Source organism: Puma concolor, chromosome A2 (genome assembly GCF_028749965.1).
Source record: "Puma concolor isolate L17-30 chromosome A2, mPumCon1.1.hap2, whole genome shotgun sequence".
NCBI classification, from domain to species: Eukaryota; Metazoa; Chordata; class Mammalia; order Carnivora; family Felidae; genus Puma; species Puma concolor.
In genome coordinates, this window is record NC_141668.1 from 153129341 (window position 1) to 153143112 (window position 13772).

Consider the following 13772-nt stretch of genomic DNA (forward strand, 5'->3'; position numbering starts at 1 on the left):
TAGGGGGATGGATGCTGTCTACTGGACAGGGAGATAGATGGCCATGCACCCCAGCTCACTTGCCCACCTAGGCTGGGCATACATGGCCAGGCCTGTGGCAGACTCGTCAGCCCTGGGACCAGAGCAGTGAGAGCCTTCCTCATCTAACTGTATTCGGTGTCTGTGGCTTCTTGGCAGCCTCCAATCCAGCTGCCCACCAGAATCACAATGAATGAATGGCCTTCTACTAGTGTGACGGGAAACCTGTCCTAGAGTCATGCTGTCCAGTACCTCCATGAGCCTGACCTGGCACCTGGCCAGGAGATGAGCAGGCTATCCGCCACAGAACTCACGTCCCAAGAACCAGAGGTGAGCTAAGGGGACTGCCCAGGGCTGCACTGATGTGGTTGGCTCTGTCAGACACTAGCTTTTGTCAGGCTGACCCTTCTTGCCAGCAAGGAAACCCATCTTGTCATCTCAGAGGCGGGACACCTGTGCATCCCAGCCCAGTGGGGCCCGAGCAGCAGTAGGAATGGGGAGGCTCAGTGTGGTGTGCAGGCCAAGAGCTGCTTTGGAAGTGGGGGAAGCAGAAGCTACAGGAAAGTGGCTTCCCTCAGGGAGCCGCTTCCTGCCCTGCCAGGAGCCTGCTGGGGATTCAGAAAAGCAGGGCCTTATGGGTTCTGGCTCCGAAGGGACTTTCATCCCAAGAAGAGCCTTTCTCAGCTGCTCCCTTACTTGAACTTACTTGCCCCGAGCTTCTGCTTTCTGTTCTTCCACAGGCCCTCTGCCTTCACGTGTCTTCCTGACCAGCTGAATCTATGGTCTGTCATGCAGTCACTCTGCTAAATGTCTGTGCTCTCTTGATCTATGTCTGCTTCAGAACTGGATCCAGCCAGATACCTTTTTTCCCCGGGCCTACACCCAAACAGATAAATGGGCACTAGGCGGACGGGCTCCGCTGTAAATTAACTTGCGTCTAACTTCTCCTGGACCCCCATATCTGCCCGGTTAACTAATTCACTCCATCTCCCCAGGAGGCTTTTGTCCACAATGGCTTGTTCAATTTCTCGTGTCCCTCTCCCTGCCTGTCCCCCTCCCTTGCTTTCTGGCTCAAACCGCTGCCCTGCTTCCAATGTCGTCAAGAGGAGCCACACAATAGGCTTCTTCCTCCACACTGAGGATCTAGACCTGCCTCTTTGGGGGCTCCGCTCTTTCAACCACACTCCACCCCCCACATTCCTGTGCAGCCCTTGCCTCTCAGAACTCCAGTGCCATTGTCTCTTGCTTTTCGGAGCCCTCCTCTGTCTGCGCACCTTTCCTGTGCACACCACTGTCTTGTGTTCTCTCCTTTCCTGCTCGGTCAGGCCTCTCAAGACTTGGCCACATAGACGGCCCTCAAAAAACACTGTGCTGAGTTAAAGAGCGAAAAAGAGCACATTCTGTGCAATGCCATTTATACGGGGCTCTAGAATAGGCAAAACTTGTTTATGGTGGATAAAAATCAGAACAACTGTTGTGTCTGGAGGAAGGGTGGGGATGGACAGGAATGGGGCCTGAAGGGACTTTCTAGAGTGATGAGGACGTCTACCTTGATAGAGGGGTTTGGCTGACACAGCTCCATGCTTTTGTCAAAGCTCACTGAATGGTACACTTGGGCTCTAAACATTACAATACATGTACATTTTACCTAACCCCACCCCCCCATACTAAACTCAAGTTAATGATATGCTTACTGAAGTGTTTAGTGGGAAGTATGCTGATGTCAATATGCCTGTGAATTTCAAAGTTCTCTGGCCCTGACTTGTCTGCTGCATGCCAGGGTCTTAGATTTGTCAGCCTACTGAACCCCACTTAGATGCTCACAGGCACCTCCAACCTGATGTGGCCCAAATGGAAAAATTCTCCATCTCTATCCCCTAACCCCCATGTGCAACACATTTCCAAAATCTGTCTATCTAGCTTCTGAAATCCACCAGGAGTCTTTCAAGGTTCTTCACTCCCACCACCCCAGCCCCAGCCTGCTCTGGGGATCCAGCCCCACCGCATGGGCTCTTCTCCACCCAGCAGTCAGAGGAGTGGGGTGTTGTTGAGAGTTTTGTGATAAAATAAATATAACATAAAATTGGCCATTTAACCATTTTAAGTGTACAATTCAATGGCATTAATTACATTTATAATGTACAACCATCACCGTTATCTATTTCTAAAGAGGTGTTTTTAAATGCACATCTGACCTTCCCACTGCCACTTTTCAAAATCTTTGGAAGCCCATCTAGAGACCCCAGCAGGATCTGCCTACCCTTTGGGCCTGCTCACGGCACTCCAGCCACCCAGCCCTGGCTTGTTCCCATGCACTTCCCCTCAGGCCTCCCTGGGCCCCATCTGTCCCTAGGCCAACTCCAGTCTAATGTCTCCTCCTTGTAGAAGCCCCCAAGAGTCTTGGTGCAGCAGCATATCAAACACCCCAGCCCCCCTCCTGGTCCTCCGCACACCTGACCCCCAGGTGTGACTGTGTGTTTGCTTGGGCGGTTACTGGCAGAAGGGCCGCCTCTCCCTCTGGCTTGCGGGCTCCACAGGGCTGAGCAACATACTTCAGCTCTGCCTGATTCTCCAGTGTCAAGGACAGTTCCTGGCTTAACATAAGGGCTCAAAAGTATTTGCAGGGGAAGGAAAGGATGGGAAGAAGGGAAAGGGCCACCATCTGACAGTGGGTACAGGCAGACCTGCCCAAGGTGACCAGCCAGCATCTGGTTACTTCACTGAGCTCTCCTGCCTCTTCCTGCCTCTGGCTTTCTCTGTCACCTCCCTTTCCTGTCTCTCCCCCCTGTTCCTTCTCCCTGTTCCCACTTTATTTATTTCTCTTTTTTTTTTCTCAATTTTTACTCAATTCTCTTCTCATTCTGTTTCTTTTGCCCACACATACAGGAGCAGGTGTTTTGAGAATAAAATCTCAGGTTTCTGCTCTGAATTAATTTTACATTCATTCTTAGATAACTGTACAGCCCCCTTTGTAGTTAAAAGTTGGAGTGCCATGCTTGACAGCTCCAGCTATGAAACAGCTCCCACTCCCACACAGCTGTCTCTTCTGCATGTACCCAGTGGCTCTGGCCTCTGCCCCGCAGTGGTCCCAGCAAGGAGGCCAAGAGTCCTGCCTCCTGGGAGCACGGACTGGCAGCAGGGCTGGCTGTCCAGGACTGACTGAAGCTTGGCAGGTATTTCCCTATTGACTTGAAGACTGTTTGGCTTCTGGAAGGCAAGCTGCTCAAGGACTGGATGTACTGTGGGAGAAAGGTTTCCCAAAGGGCCTGCCCCCTGGAGACCAACTTCCATTTGGCTTAGCGGTGGAGAAGGGAAGCCTGGGCATGTGTGCAGACACCACCTCCTCCTAGGCCCAGGGAGGAGGGAGACAACTTTGCCTTTCCTCAGCCCACTGCTGATCTATGTCCTCCTAACACCTGCTCCTCATTCCCTACCAGCCCAGGAGGCAGCGTGGCCATGGAGGAGCAGAGGGAAGGGGGCAAGGCTGGTGGCTGCAGCGGAGGGATCCGGTGCGGCACTCACAGCACCTCCCCCGGGCCATCTGGTGCTCCGGCCCTTGCCGGAAAGGAGTGGGATGCAGGCAGTAGAGGAAAGGCTTATGGCCATTGCTTCATCTCCCTCCCTTCTCCACACCGCCCACCATGGGTAAGTGCCTGAGCCCTTACTTAGCCCATGGGTAAGTGCTGATAGAGCAGGTTAGGGGGGAGGCCAGTGCACAGTGGATTAAACATCCTTGGGTTGGTCTCGGCAAAGTCTAGACCTTAGGACAGGCAAAGAAAGACCATGATCATTCTTCTGTAGTTTTTCAGAGGGGCTTCTGAGCAATTCCGACTAAGGCAAGGGAGATGGGAGGCAGATGAGCTCAGATGAGCTGTCTGAACCTGGAAGGCTAGAGATGGGGTGGCAGCTCTATGGCTCCCCACTGGGGCAGACGGTGGGCCTCCCAGGGGCAGCCTGCGCTGCACTGTAGCTGGTGCTCTGGGATGCTTCTGCCAATCAGATCTGGAAGCACAGGCATGCAGCCAGCCCTGCGTCTGCACCAGCACGTGCTCTTGTGACGCTCTTCCCCGGGTGAGGCCAGACGCACATCTGGAGGAAGTCCAGGCCAGGACGTGCTGCTGGGCTGCCCCTGGCCATCACTCGTATTCTCTAGCAGCTCACTCCCACCCCCACTGCCCACCCAAACCTCACCTCCCAGATTCCACCCAGCAGGCTCACAACCATGCCTTGTCTCCCATCGCCCCTATCAGAATAGAGCCTGATTTGTGCAACAAGGGCCTCCCTCCTGCAGGAGAAAGGGGTGGCAGGCCTGAACATTAAGTCATTGAAGAGTAGAGAGGTGGGCTAATAGGCCTGAGCTGGCATGAGGCATCAGCAAAGCCACCGAGGCTGGTCCCTGGCCCTCTGCCTCTCCTTTAGAGAAATCAGACATTTGGGAAGTTAAGGTACTTTTCTCAGGACCTACATCCAGGGAGAGAAGAGAACAATCTTCCTGTCTTTTCCCTATCACTGGTACTGAATGGGCTTACATCCTAATGCCTCTGGCCTCCTGATCAGTGCTCCTCCTCACAGGGACGGTCTCTTGTGGGTGGTGAGAGATGTTCAGACCCCACAAGGAAACCCCTAGTCTTTTGCCACAATTTCAAACAGGGTAAATTATTCACCTGCCCTGAGCTCCAGGACCACAAAACTCCAGAAAGAAATGGCCTCACCACAAAGAGTGGCTGAGATGGCCTTGTTTGTTCTGAACTCTCCTCAAGAAGAGGAGGAAGATGGGGCGCCTGGGTGGCGCAGTCGGTTAAGCGTCCGACTTCAGCCAGGTCACGATCTCGCGGTCCGTGAGTTCGAGCCCCGTGTCAGGCTCTGGGCTGATGGCTCAGAGCCTGGAGCCTGTTTCCGATTCTGTGTCTCCCTCTCTCTCTGCCCCTCCCCCGTTCATGCTCTGTCTCTCTCTGTCCCAAAAATAAATTAAAAAAAAAAAAAAAAAAGAAGAGGAGGAAGAGTGGACTGTGGACAGGGAAAATGGTGCTGAGAGTCCCTGAGGGAAAACTGGAGACCTAGCCACTGATTCTGGATCCCCAGGTCTATTGCTCCAAAATGACCCTGAATAAGCCAAGACTTCCCAAGACTTCGTCTCCTCGTCTATAAACAGAGAGTGCCCTGAGCTCCTTCCCTGACTTCCATGCAGCCTCAATGTTGACATGCCCTGATGAGCTTCGGTGAGCTTCAAGGCAGAATGTGGGACCCAGGCCTCCTCAGCCCCGCCACCGCAGCATCACTGCACTAAGCAGTTTCAGACACACAGCCCCACCCTGCAGACAAGGTCCCCAGTATGCCCCCCAGTGGCCAGTGTCTGCAGTGCATCTGGTGCCGGAACCAGCACCACCTCTTCTTGCACCGTAGCAGGGCCCCTGCTGAGAAGAGAGTCCTGGACCTGGGTGTCCTGGGAAAGGTCGCTTTGCCTGAACGCCCTGCCACCTAGACACACCCTGCTTCAGAACCAGCCCCTGGCCCTGCCCAGCATCTCAGGCCAGGCAGGAGCCCAGCCCACAGACACCAGGGTAATCCCAGAAACGGCCTTCTTGGCTGGCAAAACATCAAGTTAGGAGGTGTGTCAGGACAGGTATGGTGTGACCAGGGCGGATCAGCAGGTGCGTGAACAAAACCTGCAAACTGGGTTTCTCTTTCTGTGCAAAAGGACCAGGAAGGTGAATCTGCTTTTAGCAGAGTGACAATGGACAACCGCTCTGACTCGAGAATTACGTTCTGCCAGCCTCTCAGGAAAATGTGCTGAGGGCTCTTTCTCCTTGACTGGAACACCACTGAAAGCCAGCTCTGGAGAAGAAAAGGTTCTGCTTGGAGACCCTGTCAGAAAAGGGCATCCACCAGGTTCCGAGAACCTGGAGAATGGACTAGGTCAGCATTTCCCAAACTGATGCCATGGAACAGCGGCCCCTAATGTTCTGAGAAAGCAAGTCTGGGAAAGGCTGCTGGCTACAGCTCTGTCTTGGAGCTCCATGGTGCCGTTCAGGGTGCTGAAGGCCTGAGAAGCCTCCCAGCAAAGAACCAATGCATTTGTCTGGCTCAGATTTGCTTGTAGCACCTGGCTGAGAGGACTGCTCTTCACCAAACACTGTGAATCTGCAGTTAAGTCTGAGGCCCCTTCCTTCCTGGCCCTGAGCCTCGGCTTCTTCCCGGCACAACGAGGCAGATGGACTGAGTGTGGCCAAGGTCCTCCCACTCTGCTGTTTTTCCTGGCACATTAAAGGCTGGCTCCCTTCCCACGTCACCCAAGGTCCTGGGCTTGGGGGAGCCTGTTGTGTGGCAAGGGCTTGGTGCCCACCAGGAAACCAGTGCCCCATATGTGGCTCTCCCTTGACCTCTGCCCTTCAGGTCCTATAGCTCAACTGAGCATCTCAGGGAGGCTAAAACCCAGAGGGGCAACACCTCACAGGGGCCACCGCAGCGTCTCACCCCTGCCTGTCAAACCTTACTCCTGGGGGGCCAGGGCTTCTGGCTTCTGGTTTGTGCTGGCACAAACACACAGGTGAGTTTCTTTGGTGTGGATCACACTGTTCTAAGTACTGAAGAGCAAACACTTACCTAACTGATCAGCTCAGGGATGGGCCTGTTTCTAATCACAGATGTAATAATCACGAGTGTGCACGCCTCCTCAAGGAAGCCCCCACACTCCAGGAGCAACTCCAAACGTACTGAGTCATCTCCCCACAACGGCAGCTCCTTCCTTGGAATCTCACACTTACCTCTCGCAAACCACACATCCCACACCCACAGCACCTCATGTCACAAATAGACCCCGACCTGTGAACAATTATTCTCACTCATCTCCCCCACCCACGAGGTCCAAATGGCTCCTGCTGCTGATAATCCCAGAGGCGGCCATGCCTGTGCCTATAGCCCGGCCATGCTCCATCCTGCCCAAGGGCAGAGCCCTGGAGGAGGAACTAGAGACTTCTATGGGTTACCCCAGAGGAGAGGGAGGCAGCTGGCAAGCCCACTCAGTTCATTTCAGAGGCATGGCCCAGTTCCACTAGTACACTGGGGCACCCAGCCTCCAGGTCCCCAAAAAGAGCCTTCAGGGTTTTGGCTGAGCATCCCACAGCAACTCAAAGCATCCTGAACAAAGCCAGGATGGGGCTGTGGACCCGGGGCACAAAGGAGGCCAATCTCATGGAAATGGCCCTTCAGTAACTGCTCAGTGAGTATAGGACACCATCACCCATTGTGAATGCTTGGCTCCCAGCCTGGGTCTCTACCCTGAGGTTGTTTCTCTGGGGATGGCTAGCTTTTCTGCCATCTCAGGCCCAGCTAACTGGAATGAAAGTCCAGAGGAGAAGCTTCCCAGAGCCCAACTGGAAGGCTGTTTCCTGCCTCTCCTAAAACCTTGCTTCCCTCACCAGCATCCCCCTCCAGTGCCCACTGTCAGGGAAAGAGGCTGGCCTAGAGCCAGGGAAATCTGCCTCCCCTCCAGCCTGTGGCTATTTATAGCCCTCTCCAAATGAGTATCCATTGAGAAAAGTTGCCCAGAAGCCTGTCTTTGGCCCTCTCTAAGGCCATTTTTCTGGGTCAAACTCACACCAGCTACAAAAGCATCTTCTACTCTGGGACTCTGCCCAAGCTTTCAGGAGGTGCAGGAATCCCTCAGGAGATCTGCGGCCAGGCCTGTTCTCTGCTACCACATCTTGAGCCAGGAAGACACAAATGCTGGTGGCTCAGGGAAACAACCAGGAAAAGAGAGTTGGTTAAAGAGGGGAAGGGAACCGAGGGAGGCATGGGAAGGTAGGTGGGGGAAGCCGGCGCAGAAAGTGGTTACCTGGGTGAGGTGAGGGTTGGGGTTGAACCCACACTGGTTGCAGACCTTGTTGTGACACTGGGTGCAGGTGTTGAAGTTTGGCTGGCTGGGGGTCGACGTGAGGTCCGAGGTCTTACATATGGGACACAGCGTGCTGCTGGGAAGGGGGGCGATCTGGGGGACGGAGTAGGGTGATGTGGGGGTGCTGCCTCTGTCCGGTGACACAGAGGGCGACCGCCCTGATCTCTGCGTCCTGCTGTCTACCTGCAGTGTCCTGCGCGGGCCATCAGCCTCCTGGCCTGCTGGGCCCTGTGCCCTCGTCTCCCGGGGGCTCTCGCGGCCGGGAGCAGTAGCAGAAGCCTGCTTCGGGGTTGGGGAAGCTGCTCTCTGGCTACCCGGGGGCTCCTTGGGGTCCAGTCTCCTGGAAACGCTGAAATGACATTGAAAATCACTATGTTAGAGACACTTCTCAGAGAAGCAGCCTGCAGGGGGCTCTATCAAGCTCGGTGACCCTGCCGAGCCCCATTCCGCTCTCCTCTTCCTGCCCAGTGGCATCATCACAGCTACCATTTGCTGAGTGCTGATTGTGTCCCGTGCTGAGCGCTGACAAGCGTCTCCCATTTGAACCCTGAGCACCAGGTCATGTGGTAGAATCTTGAGTTCCCCTCCTACATCCTGATGAAGTACAGATTCAGATTCAGCAAGTCTAGTGTGAGGTTTGCATTTTTAAGAATCTCTAAGGTGATACCTATACTGTGGTCTGCAGACCACACTTTAAGAACCAAGGCTCTAAACCTATATGTTAGAAACACCTGGAGTTATTTTTAAATTTCTGATTCTCAGATTATACCCCAGACAAATTACATCAGAATCTGTGGGGGCAGGGGCACCTGAGGTGCTGGGTTGAGCATCCAATTTCGGCTCAGGTCATGATCTCGCAGTTTGTGGGTTCGAGCCCTGCATCAGCTCTGTGCTGACAGCTCAGAGCCTGGAGCCTGCTTTGGATTCTGTGTCTCCCTCTCGTTCTGCCTCTCCCCCACTCACACTTTGTCTTTCTCTGTCTCTCAAAAATAAAAGATAAATAAAAAAGAATCTGTGGGGGCAGGACCCTGGTAGTAGTATTTTTCCCTCCCCAGGTGATCCCAACATACAGCACAAGTTCAGAGCTATTGCCCTGGCAGGTCTGTTCTGGTTTGTTCCCTTCAAAGGCTGACCCCAGACAGTTGGAGATGGGTGGGGGAGGCATCCCAATGCCTACCTAGTTAATGCCATCTCCAGCAGTGACAAAGGAACCTACTTTCTGGCAGCTCACCAGCAGGCCTGATGCTAGACCAAGTCCATCGAGATGGGTGAAGTGTTACTCTTCCGCTAGTACCAGGCTGGGTGGGGTTGCGGTCCTAGGATCCAGCCCTTGAGGAACCACTGAGGAGAAATCCAATGTACCTGACCCCCATCTCCATTCTGACCTGGCGCAGCTGCAGGGAAGCCCGCAGAATTGAGTAGTTCAGTAAGGTAGAAAGTTAAGCTAAACTCAATTTCCTTATTTTCCTTTTCCCCATTTTCCTTTTCCAATTTGAAAGAAGATGAGCACAAAAAGCCAAAGGCAATGTTTTATATGGCTTCCCTGAAATTCTATCCTTGTTCCAGTGTGTATTCATCTGGGTGGATACTGGCACCCAGGAGACAGGACAGACTGGCTGAGCGCCACTGTGGAGGCTGGACCACAGCTGCCTGCAGGGAGGCCACCCTGGCGCCATCTGCCCTAGTGCCCTGTGTCCTCCTAGGGTCTGACTGACTGACAGGAGGGGATTCTGAGTTTGCTGCCCCTAGATGAAAGCCATCTGCTTGCAAAAAAGATTCAGGGGCCAACTGGTAGGATGTCTTAAAACAAGCCATTTCAGACGGGGGGGGGGGGGGGGGCAGGGGGCGAGGAGCCCACCTGGGGAGGCCTCCTCCAAGACTGTCTGCAATTCTTCCTCCCTTCTGAGGAACAGTGGGGGGAGAGCCACACCTTCGGTCTAATAAAGACTCTTCCAGAAAAAAGAAACACTATTACATGTCTATCAAACATTTCTTTCATCAACCAACAACAGCATATACCCACCCATCCATCCCATCTCACGGACCTGCCACTTTCGTCTTCAATAGGATCTCCAGAACCTAAGAGTCTAGCCCCCCTGGGCCATCTTGCCACCAGCTGTGAGGCCCAATATGTAGTGGCCACAGCATCTCTGGGCCACACTTGGAACCTAGGCTCCACGGCCTTCCAGCAGACTAATTTCTAGGCATGGTAAAGAAAGATTCCCACTTGGTTAATTTATAATTTCATTTTTTACTTGAATGATTTGGGGCTGGAATTTAAAAGCAGCACCTGACTGTATGTTAACTATACTGGAATTAAAATTAAAAGGAAAAAAAAAAAAAAAGGAGCCCCTGAAAGCTAATCAGAAGCTACTGAGAGCCCTTTATACCATGTGGAGGGAGGGGCTGCAGTCCCTTTCCCAGGCTGTGTAAGGTCTGAAGTTTTTTTCTGAGGAATGTAGACATCTCTACTGTCTGTGAGTTGCCTGGTCTGTGACAGGCAATCTTCTGTGTACACAGTTGCATTTTAATTCAATGTTGTATCACCATGTAGTCTTTCTGGGGACAAAATTTGTGTGACAGAGATCCAGATTCAAGTTAACTTTCAGCTCAGCCAGAGTGACAATGACTAAGCAAACAATGCCTTCTGTGGCCCAGCAAAGTCTGTCCTGCAAGGGCTCCCTGCACCTGGGCCTGATGCGTGTGCACGCACCAACACGGTGGCTGTAGGAGACACCTGGCGATCGAGCTGCTTGTCCGCGATCCCTTCTCTTTTCCATCCTCCTGGATGATTCCTCACCCCTTCTCCATGATCTTCAAGCCTCCAGTATGTCTCTCCCTCTCTTAACTGTCACTGACAACCTGCATGCCATCTCACCAAGAAAGTGGGAGCTACTAGAGGAGAATTTGCACATCCACAGCCGCTCGACGTCTGTCCCCCATATTTGCCAGTCTCCTGTTCCCAAAGCCCACTTCTTACCTTCACAAACCACCTCCTCTCCTTCATCAACCATTTCCCCTCTCTATTGGATGATTTCAATAACCATGCAAACATGCTTCTCCCATCCGCAAAATTAATTAATTAATTAATTAATTAATTAAATAACTTTGACCCACTTTCCCCTTTAGCTACTGCCCCATTTCTCTGCTCCTCCCCTCCCTTCCTCTCAACCCAGTCCAACCTGGCTTTTGCACACCCTTCTACAGAAACCGCTATGGTCATAGTCACCATGGCCTCCACATTATCAATCCAACAATCCCTTCTCAATCTCTCATCTCACTTCAGCAGCACCACAGGATACTGCTGAGTGCTCCCTCCTTCCTGAGATAAGTTTTCCACTTGCCTTCTGGAACACCTCCTTCTCCCAGGTTTCCTCCTCCCTCCTGGCCACACCTGTTTAAACTCTCTCCCATTCCCAGAACCCTGCTCCTTACACTGGAGGAACCTGGTCTTCTCTGAGTACACACGATCCTGGGTCTCAAAGCCCACCCAGACTCAAGGCTTGAAATCCCACTTCCCAGTGACAACTACCAAATATGTGTCTCTGGCCCAGTCCTCTTCCCTGAACCTGTCACTGGTCTAACTGCAGACTCTGCATCTTGACTGAGATGTCATATGCATAGGCATCCCAAACCTGAAGTGTCCAAGCTGAGCTCTTATCTTCCCCTATATGTGCGTTTCCCAGCCTCCCATTGGCGCCATCTCTGACCCCTTCTTCTCCCATCCACGTCAATCATCAGTAAATCTTGTTGGCTTCAGAGTCTGGCCACTCCCACTGCCTCCTCTCTCCCCACCGTCCCCTCTTTTTTTCAGTTCTGCACAAGCCAGGCTGCTTTCACTCACCCCTCTGTGGTCTTCTCTGCATGGCAGCCAGGATACTCCTCTACATACATAAATTAGCCACTTCCCTCCTCTGTCTAAACCCTCCAACACTTCTTTTCCCTCCCAGAAGAAAATCCAAAGGCTTTACAATGGCCCCTGCAAGCCCACGAGATACAGCCCCTTTCCCCCTGGCCCCATCCCCTACTATTCTCTCCCTCCCTCCTTCTACTTCCCTTAGGCCAGGCCACTCTCCTCTGGGCATCCACATCTGCAGGCATTTGCACTCCCTCAAGTCTTTGCGCTGGTGGCATCCTTTCAGGGACACTCTCCCTGATCTATTTAAAATGAAGCTTCTGGGACACCTGGCTAGTTGGAAGAGCATGTGACTTTTGCTCTCTGGGCATGAGTTCGAGCCCCACGTTGGGTGTACAGATTGCTAACAAATAAATAAATAAACTTAAAAAAAATAAAATGTAGCTTCTGTCTCTCCTGCCTCTTTGTTCTCCATGGCATTGAGTACCTTCCAACTCATCATATGTATTGCTTTTGTGTATCCTCTGTGATCCCCGCATTAGACCGTCAGCTCTGTGGGCAGGGCCTCTGTGTGCTACCTCCATAGCTGCATCCTGGAGCCCAGCACAGTGCCTAGCACACACTGGACACACAACTGGTGTTTCCAGAATAGATTGGCTGTAGGCACATCATGACTCAGAAAAGCAAATGTGGCCCAAAAGTGTGTTAGAGCTGAGGAAACAAGGCATGGCACGTGACTAGCATGGCACTCGGCCCTTCCCTGGATCTGAGCTCATGCTGGAGAGAGCTGCAGATATGATAGTGGAGTCCTCTCTGGTTATTGGTTGCACCCCCAGTCCCACCATACAGAATACTCTGCTCACCATGGTGGTGATGATGCCAACTGAGCCTTACTGTGAGCCCCACTGTGTGCCAGGCACCTATCACATATTAACTCCTTTATGCCTCATAGCAAATCCACAGGACAGGACCCATTTTGCCCATTTTACAGACAAGGAAACTGCTACACATAGGAGTTATATAACTTGCAAAGCCATCATGACTTTTATCAAGGCCTGCAGTCCCTGTCCTTAACCACTGTCACACATTGTCACTCTCGGGAGCGCAGTGAGGCTGTGGACAGGTAGGCAGCACTGCACTTTGGGCTCTTTGGATTATTTTTTTCTCTTCTGAAGAGCTGGTTAAGTGGAAGCTCCCTAGGAGAAGGTCTCTGACGTTTTGCTCCCCACTGCAGCCCAGTCCTCCCACCACTCTTGGTACTGAGCAAGCCCTCAATAAACATATGCAAAGTAAATGGAAAGATGTGTAAGTGGTTCAGCGAGCTCACAGGGTGGGACTGACCTCAGGCAGCAACACGATTCAGTTGGGACCACTTCACATGGAGTTTGCCCAGCAACGCTGAGAGATTCACAGAGAAAACTAACATTCATTCATTCATTCATTCAGGCATGTAGTCATTCACAAACACCTGCTGACCCCTGGAATAGTTCCAAGCCCCGTGATAGGTACTGACGGTATGAACAAACTATGTCTCTGACAATGGAAGGTGGGTCTACAGGTGTTCATTGTATTGTATTGTATCCTTTACATCTTATACATATTTTATAAGTACTCTTACATTCTTTAGAAATACCTATTCAATATTTAATTGAAATACATTTTTAAAAAAGTGAATCAGACAGGGATCCAGTCCTCTGGAGCCTACAGTCTAGAGGGGAGACGGATGTGCAAACAAATCACCGCACGACATGCCTCCACACGGTCCAGGGAAGGGACAGAAGTCTGATGAGGCTTCTCCTTGAGGTGAAAGGGCAAGGTAGGCAGAGGTGAGAGCACGTGAAAAGGCTCAGAGACATGACAGAGCATGCTCAGGCTGGGTGGCTGTCGGGGGCAGGCACGGCAGGTTTAAGCCAGTGCTATCCCCTGCACCTAGAACAGCTCCCAGCAATCCTGTGGTCTGAACTTCCTGAACTATGGGCAAGCTTAGAGCTAAAAAGGGAAAGG

At 52.3% G+C, this 13772-nt stretch overlaps 1 protein-coding gene across 2 annotated transcripts in view; it reads right to left on the reverse strand.

The window, feature by feature from the left end:
- BSN (bassoon presynaptic cytomatrix protein) overlaps window positions 1–13772 on the reverse strand; it is a 95810-nt gene that overhangs the window by 32539 nt on the left and 49499 nt on the right. For both annotated transcript variants that reach the window (XM_086698198.1, XM_086698197.1), the window contains exon 2: window positions 7853–8261. In XM_086698198.1, the coding sequence (XP_086554324.1) occupies window positions 7853–8261 (409 nt within the window). The remainder of the gene's footprint in view (window positions 1–7852; window positions 8262–13772) is intronic.